We start from the raw sequence: 11155 nt of genomic DNA, 5'->3' as shown, positions 1-11155 counted from the left end.
TCGTTGTAACTTATCAGTTATCGGCGAAGAAATTCTGGAAGTATACAGATTTGAAAGCTATACCCCAGAGAGGGTTAAAAGAAGACTCGTTAGAAAAACGCTGGAAAATATTCGAGATCCCAGGAAGAGGATCGAAATAGACGCGCTCGAGTCTCCTAATATCTGTAGCGCTCTCATTGCCATCCCAGAAGGTGACATGACAGCGGAACTTCGAAAGAGAGGGCTGGAAGTTGCGGACGAACAAGATTCAGGCTTCACAGGAAATGGAGACCTTGGAATATTAATCGGATCAGACCACATGTGGACAATCCTGACAGGGCAGGTCGAACGGTTAGGAGAAAAACTGGTAGCGGTAGAGACTATCGTCGGATGGTCAGTACAGGGACCGAAATCTCACATTCGTCTACCTCGTCGATTGGAGTAAACAGTGTCTCAGTAATGACAATTGGGGTCAATGACGCTGAAACCGAACTGAACAAGCAAATTCAAGCCTTATGGGAGCTTGATTCTATTGGGATTAAGGAAGATGGAACGAAATCCCTAACAGAACTAAAGGTTTTGGAAAACTTTGAGTATTCTGTCACTTTTAAGAATGACCGATACGAAGTGTGCCTACCATGGAACGAACGAAAGGAAGAGCTTGGTGATAACTATAATGTGGCCAAAAGAAGAACTCTGAGACTAGCCAAGAGATTTAGAACTGATCCTGTATTATTTAAGGGATACAGAGACGTCATACGGGAGCAGGAAGAAAAGGGAATAATTGAAGAGGTTAAGGAAGAAGATAATTCGAATAATAACCCAAGGTATTATTTACCCCATCAAGCGGTCATCCGCGAAAACCACGATACGACCAAGTTACGAGTGGTGTACGCCGCTTCGTCCCACGAGAATGGGGTTCCTTCGCTCAATGACTGCTTGTCTACTGGAATAAATCTCAATCCAGAGCTACTCGGAATTTGTAGTATAGGTGAATGTAAAAAAGTAGTTAGTTTTTTACATTCTTTGTAAATAGACATTAACGATAAAAAGTAGGCCAATCTCTCATATATAAAGATTGTTATCTGCGGTAGAGGCACAGTTTGATTCGCGCTAATCTAGAATGCACTTCACTAGACGAATGTATCTTAACTTGTATCTTAACTTTTAGATGTTACTAGTAAATAAATATTATTAAGTTTTTAATGACCTGTCTTGCCTGATTACACAACCTAACCAACGCAACACACAAACATAACAATGGCGACGGAATTAACGAACTCTACCCAGTACTTGTGAACTGTCAACCCACGACGAGACACATTCTACGCATCTACCGCACCCTTCGCTACGTGAACATCTGCATTTCTTCAATACAATGGCTACCTCAAGACTATTCGACGCTTTTGACGAACGACTAGAACCTTGGACTATTTATACGGAAAGACTTGAACTCTTTTTCGAAACAATGGGAATTACTGAGGACGCTAAGAAGAGGGCACATCTCCTGACATGTGTAGGATCCACGGTCTACACAACCTTGCGGAGCATACTGAACCCAATCAAACCATCCGCAAAAAGCTACACGGACATCGTCGACACTCTCACCAAGTTCTATAACCCTGTTCCATTGGAGATAGCCGAAAGAGAAAAATTTTACAACCGGTCACGTCACCCTGGAGAATCAATCGCCAACTACATCGCCGAACTCCGGAAGATGAGCGAATTCTGCAAATTCACGGACCTGGAGAGCATGATCAGAGATCGCCTCATTTTCGGTATCAACAATCAACAAATTTACGATCGCTTAATCACCATTAAGGACGTCACCTTGGAAACTGCTACAACTATGGCTCTCACCATGGAAACGGCAGCAAGAAACTCCAAAGAACTTAAACTGATCTCCAACGGAACCAGTTCGAACGTAATCAACGCCATACACGACGGCAAGCGTAACCACAGATCAAGGTCATCGAACAGGAAACCACATGCAGTAACGTTTCATCCTTCTTCCATCACTTCTGGTCACACGAATCAACGCCCATGCATACGGTGCAAGGAAACAAGTCATCTGCCTCCGAACTGTCCATTTATCAACGCCACATGCTTAAAGTGCCGAAGGAAAGGACACATAGCCAAAGCATGTCTTGGTGATAAAGCTAAACCTAAAAATCAGCGACACACGACGCACCAGATCACGATGATATCGCAAGATCAGCAAGAAGAACCGACAAGTCTCCAACAGAATCTTGAAGAGCATCATGGCTACGAAATCTGCCACCTGAGCACAAGCAACGCCACTTCAACCTTGGAAGACCCTCCAAAACCAACTGTAATTTCATGCGACATTAATGGTAAATCAATTACCATGGAATACGACACTGGATCAGCCTACTCTATTATGCCTATGAACGTCTTAAATTCTATACCTAATCTTGGAAACATTGAGTCTTACACAAAAAGGAAACTCATCGCCTACAGCGGAGACCCAGTTCCAATCCTTGGACAACTGATTGTGAACGTAAAATTCAACGGACGAGCAGCAAAATTACCGCTTCTCATCTCCGCCGAAAATAGACCGACAATCTGCGGCCGTTCTTGGATTTATTCGCAACTGCGCATAGAAGATCCAGCTTTTCGAGCTACGTGCATCAATCATGTCAGCAAGAACGACGAACTTGCCATGATACTAGACAAACATCAGACATTGTTCTCCGACACTATGGGATGCCTTAAGGACGTCAAAGTACATCTGTACACGAAACCAGGCATAACACCAAAATTTTACAAGGCCAGGAGCGTTCCATATGCACTTAAGGACAAAGTCAACAACGAATTAGACAGATTGGAGAAGCTTGGAATTATCGAATCCATACCTCACTCGAATTTTGCAACGCCAATCGTACCTGTTCTGAAGCCCAACAACAGCGTCAGGATTTGTGGTGATTACAAAATCACTACTAATCTAATGATCGACACGGAAGTCTACCCATTGCCGAAGGCCGAGGACATCTTCATGAAAATGGCTGGTTGTACCGTTTTTGCGAGACTGGATATGCGAGACGCCTATAACCAACTAGCTCTTGACGATGAATCGAAGAAACTAGTGGTTATCAATACTCAAAAGGGTCTCTACGCCTATAATCGCTTACCATTTGGCATCTCTTCGGCATCTGCAATATTCCAAAAACATATGGAAATCCTTCTATCCAAGCATGACGGCGTCTTTCCATTTCAAGACGATACGCTTATAGGCGGAACCACTGACAAAGATTGCCTAAAGAGAATTGACGAGGTCCTGACTACACTTGAAGACGCCGGACTCCGTTTACGCAAAGACAAATGTCTCTTCCTGGTACCGTCATTGGATTTCCTTGGGTACAGACTGGATCAGCACGGCCTACATCCACAGGAAGGGAAATTGAAGGCGATAATGGAAGCACCATCTCCAAAAAGCGTTGATGAACTTCGCTCATTCTTGGGATTATTTAACTATTACGCCAAGTTTATACCCAACAACTCAACATTGCTAGCTCCATTATATGACCTGCTCAAGAAATCCACTCCGTGGACATGGGGCAATGCCCAAGAAAAGGTTCTCCGTTCCGCAAAAACTGCACTCAAGAATTCCAACGTCCTTGCTCACTTCGACACGACGAAAGAAGTATTACTCGCATGTGACGCATCACCAGTAGGAATCGGCGCTGTTATTTCACACGTGATTGACGGCGAGGAGAAACCTATCGCATTCGCGTCACGGACTTTGGCATCCGCCGAAAAGAAATACCCTCAGATCGAAAAAGAAGCGTTGGCTCTAGTTTATGGAGTTTCAAAATTTCGAGATTACCTCCTTGGAAGAAAATTCACTTTGGTTACGGACCATCAACCGCTCGTATCAATATTATCCGAAAAGAAGCCCATATCACCAATGGCAGCTGCGAGACTTCAGAGATGGTCTTTACTTTTGTCATCACACAACTACAATATTGTCTACAAAAAGGGAATCTCAAACTCCAATGCCGATGCTATCAGTCGTCTACCACTACCAGCCAAAGACTTCAAACCACCACAACCTCAAGAATACGTTCTTCAACTTGACAATTTCGAAGACCGACCAGTTACATCGTCGAAAATGATAGAAGCAACAAATCAAGATCATGTTCTACAACAAGTCCTGCGATACCTGAATTATGGATGGCCATCAAAGTCCACCATCAAACCTGAAGTCAAGCCATATTTCAACATCAAAGACGAGCTTTCAACATCATTCGACATGATATTAAAGGGGTCCAGAGTAGTTGTTCCGAGATCTTTGCAAGAGTACATCCTCCAAGAGCTTCACACAACTCATGACGGCATTGTACGCATGAAATGCAAAGCACGCACTACAGTCTGGTGGCCGAAGATCGACCAACAAATCGAGGAGATTTCAAGACACTGCAAATCATGCAACGAGAACGCATCCTTACCATCACGAATGTACACACCATGGCCAACCACCACTCAACCTTGGGAGCGAGTACACGCCGATTATGCCGGTCCACTTGAAGGGAAATATTTGCTCGTAATTGTCGATGCCCATACCAAGTGGATAGAAGTTTTCATCAGAACCAGCCCAACATCTGAATCAACAATAACTGCGCTCAGAGAAACCATGGCTAGATACGGCGTGATGAAAACCCTCGTAACGGACAACGCAACTTGCTTCACCAGCGAAGAATTCAAGCTATTTACAACTCAAAATGGAATGAAGCACCTTACCATTGCCCCGTATCATCCAGCATCGAACGGTCAAGCTGAGAGAAGCGTTCAAATAATCAAACATACGCTGAAGAAGATATCTGGGAACGATTCTGAAGAAATCACCATGCTCAACCAAGGCTTTCAAACTTATCATAAAGGCAGCTTGGAACAACGTCTTGCTCGAATATTGATGAACTATCGTAGAACACCCCTAGCGACTGGAAAATCTCCTTCTGAATTACTATTTGGAAGAAATATCACCACCAGATTGGACATTTTTCATCCGAAAAACGCAACTCATCAAGAACTATCTTTGATGACACGTTCACTTCAAATCGGAGATCAAGTATACGCTAAAATGCCCAACCGGACAGGAACTCAAGGATGGATACCAGCTCGTATTACTAGAAGATTGGGAAACATGATGTACGAAGTTCACACTGAAAACCGCACGTTACGGAAACACCTTAATCAGTTACGACGTGGACCAGATACTAATCAAAACTCCGAAGCTTTCCTGGACATTCCTACAGAACCCAGACCACGTATTTTTAGTTTTGATTTCCCAGAGTTATCAATCTCTCCACCAAGCACAAGCCAACCAAGTCAAGCCAGTCAAATGAACTTGACGGAACGAGCCGAGCCATCTACGACAAACTCAACACCAATCAACGGAATGGAAGCCACCGCAGAACCTGTAGCGCCTCTCCAAAATCCTGAACAAACAATTGAACCAAGCTCGGAGGTCCCAGGACAAAACCAATGCAACATCATACCCAATACCAACAATGCGAAGACCAGCGACCAAGTCAGGCGAACTTCCGGAAGGATAACCAAACAGCCCGACAGACTACATTACTACATTTAAAAAAAAAAAAAAAAAAAAAAAAGAGGGTAGTGTAGTATAGGTGAATGTAAAAAAGTAGTTAGTTTTTTACATTCTTTGTAAATAGACATTAACGATAAAAAGTAGGCCAATCTCTCATATATAAAGATTGTTATCTGCGGTAGAGGCACAGTTTGATTCGCGCTAATCTAGAATGCACTTCACTAGACGAATGTATCTTAACTTGTATCTTAACTTTTAGATGTTACTAGTAAATAAATATTATTAAGTTTTTAATGACCTGTCTTGCCTGATTACACAACCTAACCAACGCAACACACAAACATAACAGAATTCTTATTCGGTTTCGGAAATTCAAAACGGCGTTCACGGCCGACGTAGAAAAGGCGTTTTTGATGATTTCGTTGTCTCCAAGGGACAGAGACGCGGTTCGCTTTCTGTGGTACGCAGATCCTCAAAGGTTGGATGAGATCAAAACATATCGAATAACCAGAGTACCGTTTGGAGCTTCTCCTAGTCCATTCCTGCTTTCGGCTACAATACATCATCACCTTAAGCAGCATGAAGATGAACAGGGCAAACTCTGTCAACTACTGAAGGAAGGAACGTACGTAGATGACACGATTTCCGGGGCTTCATGAGATCAGGAAGCGTACGAGATATCAGTAAAGGCAAAAGAATTAATGAAGAAGGCAGGGATGAACCTTCGAAAATGGCGCACAAATTCAATGGCGTTACAGGCTAGGTGGGATCAGGAAGACTCAGAGCCCAAGTCAAACGTCCCGAGTCATTCATTTAAAACGGAAGAGCTCAAGGAGAACCTGAAGTTTCTAGGATTGACGTGGAATCCAGACAACGACACACTAGTATTCGATTTGCGGTCGCTCCTGGAATTTATTACCACCAAGGAAATAACCAAGAGAAGTGTCCTGAGGTGCGTAGCACGTATCTTCGACCCTATATAGTGTTTTTGGCCCCATTCATCGTTAGAATGAAAATACTGTTTCAAGAACTTTGGCAAGGCGAGTTCAAATGGGATGAAACACTAACAGGAGAGTTAGGGAAGAGGTTCGAAGATTGGTGTGCAGAACTTCCAAGGTTACACATACTCGAAATTCCTCGACATTATTATGGCGGTCTCACTGAAAATGAAATCGAAAGACGTCAAATTCACGTATTCTGTGTAATGTATCTAAGATACGAGAATTCAAACGAACTCGTGGGCGTCAAATTGCTCCTGTCAAAAACGAGGGTGGCACCCTTGAAAAGGATAACCTTGCCCAGGTTGGAGCTGATGGGCGCAGTCCTAGGAGCTCGGATGCTGAGATATGTCAAGAACAATTTGCATGAGGAAATTTTAAGCGTCCACATGTGGACGGACTCGCAAATTGCACTACATTGGATCAAGGGAAATTCTCTAAAATGGAAACCCTTTATGGCCAACTGGGTACAGGAAGTACAGGCAAATACGGAACCAGTTGTTTGGAACCACGTGAAAGGAACTGAGAATCCGGCGGATCTACCAACAAGGGGCATGAACGTCGAAAAGCTGCTAACAAGCGACATGTGGTGGCGAGGCCCAGAATGGTTGAAACTTAAAGAAGATCAATGGCCAACCGGAAGGAATAGCGAACCAACGGTCGAAGAGATTGAAACGGAAATCAGACCAAGATATCAGGAAGTGGTTTAAGCAAGCTGCGCTGCATTACCTAAAAACTAATCCATAATAGATCTGGCTCGTTTCAGTACATTGACAAGGGCAAAGCGAGTAGTGGCATGGATCCTGAGATGTATATGGAATTGAAAAAATCCTGGGAACAAGAAAGTTGGTCCACTCACGGCAGAGGAAATGGATAAGGCCGAAAGGGATTTGGTTATGCAGGCGCAAGCCGAAGACTTCTCTGAAGAACTGGAAAAATTAAGGAAAGGGCAGGGCGTGGGTACAGGCTCGAAACTTTGGACTTTAAACCCCATCTTAGATAGTGATGGGACTATTCGTTTAGGAGAAAGACTAAACAAATCGAACTTCAGTTACAGTCAAAAGCATCCTTACATTCTATCAGGAAAGAATAGACTTTCAGAACTACTGTTCATGTTTCATCATTCCCGACTAATGCACTCTGGGCTACGAGATACCCTAAAGAAGGTTAGAGAAAACTTTTGGATAACACGAGGCCGACAAGTGGCGAAGACAATTCTAGGACGTTGCGTCACTTGCAAGAGATTCACTGCAAAACCTGGACAAATGAGTTTTGCTCCTTTACCTCAAGATCGAATTACGGAAGCGCCCACGTTCACAGTGTGTGGCTTAGATTTCGCGGGCCCACTTTTCGTGAAGACCGGAAGAAGCACAGTAAAGACATACGTGCGTGGTGACGCGTGGGATTCATCTCGAGCTCGTGTCGGATCAAACAACAGAAAATTTCCTTCTCGCGCTTCGGCGGTTTATTTCACGTAGAGGCATTCCAAGTGTAATATACTCGGACAACGCGCGTACATTCAAAAGAGCGGAAATAGAACTGAAGGACATTTGGGCGAAAATCAAGAGCCCACAGTTAAAGGACTTTATAGCGGGCAAGGCTATCACGTGGAAGTACATCACCGAAAGAGCCGCCTGGCATGGCGGGTTTTACGAGAGGTTGGTCAAGTCAACAAAACTGGCATTGAAAAAGGTGCTGGGAAAAGCTAGTTTAACTCACGAAGAGTTAGAGACCACGCTGACTGAAGTTGAGGCGATAATAAATTCAAGGCCTCTGACGTTTGTTTATAACGACGCGGAGAAACCTTCGCCGCTCAGCCCTGGACATTTTCTTGTGGGTCAACGCATAACCACTCTGCCTTCGAGGTCCTTCTCAGAGAAGGAAAAGGTCACGGCTAGCCAGTCAGAGCTTCAAAAGAGGTATAAGTACAGGCAAAGGTTGCTGGACCAGTTCTGGTCACGTTGGCGAAAGGAATATGTGCAAGAACTGCGTTCAGCACATAACCAAAACAATCCAAAGATGGAAACCGAATTAAAGGTGGGAGACCTCGTTTTGATACACGAGGACAAACTTCCCAGGACGTATTGGAAGGTATAATCAAGGAACAGTTAGTGGGTAGAAACAAAAAAGTCAGATCATACTCTATAAAAATGAGTCACGGACAAGATCTCAAAAGGCCAATACAATTGATTTATCCAATAGAAGTTAATGGTTAATGATTATTACTGAAATCAATTTGAATTGAAAAATTGTTACATGTATCAGGTAATTTGGGTTTTATTAATAATTAGGAAAAAGGGTTACTAAATAAGATTGGGTATTTGGTTTTGGTTATAAATTTGGTAACGGGTAAAAGAAATTTGGGAAATGTTATTAAATTTGTCGGATAATAATAATTTTGTATTTTTGGATGAGTTCTAAAACTCATCGGCGGGGAGCGTGTTGAAACTGTTTATAAGAAAGAAATAGTGGAAAGTTTTGGAGTTAGTAAGAAACGCGCTCTTGGGTGGTCAATAAGCGAGTTTGTGTGTCATCGACGAGAGCGTTTGACAGCTTAGAAGTCGCGGTGGCGCACAAGCTTACCTGGGTTAGGCCCCTTTTGTGAGGGGCTTTGGAAGATGGGTTAAAATTGAAAAACAACCCTCTCCTTTGCACCAGCGAAAAGGGGGATTTGTTAAGAGAAAATCAGTTAGATTCTAAGGATAGGCGAAATAAGTTGTACCTTTTTACACCAGTCAAATAAACCTTATTTTTTTGTTTGTTACTCTGTGCGAATGATAATTTCGGGAGTATTTGGAAATTAGTTAAATACGAATGATATCCCAACAACATAACTCAACATAGCCAATATAGTTTTTTGCGTTGTTTTCTTCAAATTTTTTTCTAATTCTTAAAATAGTGTAAAACGGGATTACTATCCTATTTCTGAACACCAGCTTATTATGCACCATGTGTGTAAATCTGCGGTATGCTGTATATCTATACATTCTGATTTAAAATTTTAAAAATCGATTAGAAACGCTAAAGTTTACATATACCTATTATATAATCTTCTGGGATTTGCCCCACCCTTTTTCAAATGATAATATGCTCTAAACGTGCCGGCTAAAGCCCTACGCCGTAAACACGAATGCCTAAATAGGCTGTGTTGGGTGACACACGCTGCGAAATTATCTCCTTCCTCCACTTCACTGACAGATTCGTTTTCGTTTAAAAATTTTGTAACTTGTTTACAACAAAAAATTCCATTTTGAACATCATTTTCTCCGATATAATGCCTCGGTTGTTGCCTTATATGGTCATTTAGGTCTTCTAAATCTTCAGCGCCTTCTTGCAGCCACTAGGGTATGCATCCAGTGCTAGAACAATTGTCCTTAATTTAGGTCAAATTGACGTTTAAACCCCCTTGCCTGAGTTCAATATTTTCTTCCCTAGTCTTCCCCTCTGGGCCAATTCTTCATCAGTGTACTCTGGCTCAAATTGTTAGGGCTGTACTCGAATAGACCCTCTAGCACCAGCCATTCTTTAAATTGAAATCGCGAATATTAGATATTAAATTCTTATAGACAACTTCGCGATATTATTTGAAATTAGTCACAGACAAACTTAATTTAGTTTAGCTGGGTCTGGAGCTGGGGCTAGAACTGGGTCTGCGGCTGGAGCTAGAGCTGTGGCTGCGGCTGGAACTGGGGCTAGAGCTGGGTCCGCGGCTGGAGCTGGGGCTACGGCTGGAGCTGATGCTGGGGACGGTGCTGTTCGATATTTTGTGACAATAAAAGTAATTCATACAATGATTTTATACAGAAAAAAAAATAAAATTAAAAAGAAAAAAATATTTAATGCAAAGCATACAGTAATAATATTATTTACACGTCTTTCGACGGTCCTCCTTCAGTGCCCCATGGGGAGAAGAAGTGACGAGAAGCCGGTGCTTCTATTTATTTCCAGTCAGAATAAAAAGGGGACTGCCAAATTAACGATGACATTAAAGAAATTAATAATGAAGTAAATTCACTGAAAATTCCATGTCAAATATACCTTGTGATCCGCCGTTGAACACTTCCCCCTATAGCGCCACGTCTTCCCTTTGTCCAACTATTCATAAGAAACTTGAAAACATTTTAACTGATGTAATAGGCACAATGCCAACGCTTCCGACGGACCCACTTTAAGAAAACTTATTTTGGCTTTCTCCCAAGAAAATATGGGAATTTTTGGCCGCCTCTCAGGCGTACATGTTTTCCAATTCCTCCTGCCAGGTGAGGAATCTCCTCCTCTTAGCGCTCGGGCGTGGGCTGGCGCTTGGGCTGGAACTGCGGCTAAAGCTGGGGCTGCGGCTGGAGCTGCGGCTAAAGCTGGGTCTGGAGCTGGAGCTGGGTCTGGAGCTTCGGCTGTTGCTGGAGCTGCGTCTAAAGCTGGGCCTGGAACTGGAGCTGCGGCTGTTGCTGGAGCTGCGTCTAAAGCTGGGCCTAGAAATGGAGCTGCGGCTGTTGCTGGAGCTGCGTCTAAAGCTGGGCCTTGAACTGGGTCTGCGGCTAGAGCTCTGGGGCTAGAGCTGGGTCCGCAGCCAGTGGTGGAGCTGGGTCTGCAGCTGGAGCTGGGGCTA

At 43.3% G+C, this 11155-nt stretch overlaps 3 protein-coding genes across 3 annotated transcripts; all 3 read left to right on the top strand.

Moving 5' to 3' along the window:
* Window positions 1-438: 438 nt before the first annotated feature.
* LOC149588019 (uncharacterized) lies at window positions 439-1035 on the top strand. Its single transcript, XM_089863217.1, has 2 exons — window positions 439-970; window positions 1016-1035. The coding sequence occupies exons 1-2, from the start codon at window positions 439-441 to the stop codon at window positions 1033-1035; spliced, it is 552 nt and encodes a 183-aa protein (XP_089719343.1).
* A 4929-nt stretch (window positions 1036-5964) lies between these two features.
* On the top strand, window positions 5965-7426 carry LOC149588018 (uncharacterized). Its single transcript, XM_089863216.1, has 4 exons — window positions 5965-6176; window positions 6315-6503; window positions 6560-7253; window positions 7316-7426. The coding sequence occupies exons 1-4, from the start codon at window positions 5965-5967 to the stop codon at window positions 7424-7426; spliced, it is 1206 nt and encodes a 401-aa protein (XP_089719342.1).
* Window positions 7427-7445: 19 nt separating this feature from the next.
* On the top strand, window positions 7446-8939 carry LOC149588017 (uncharacterized). Its single transcript, XM_089863215.1, has 3 exons — window positions 7446-7948; window positions 8028-8640; window positions 8841-8939. The coding sequence occupies exons 1-3, from the start codon at window positions 7446-7448 to the stop codon at window positions 8937-8939; spliced, it is 1215 nt and encodes a 404-aa protein (XP_089719341.1).
* The last annotated feature ends 2216 nt before the right edge of the window (window positions 8940-11155 follow it).

This window comes from Phalangium opilio, unplaced genomic scaffold (assembly GCF_054372755.1).
Source record: "Phalangium opilio isolate 3A_F unplaced genomic scaffold, DU_Popi_V2 ptg000810l_1, whole genome shotgun sequence".
NCBI classification, from domain to species: Eukaryota; Metazoa; Arthropoda; class Arachnida; order Opiliones; family Phalangiidae; genus Phalangium; species Phalangium opilio.
Note: the sequence above shows the minus strand (reverse complement) of the source record. Positions and strands in the feature narration are given on the sequence as shown.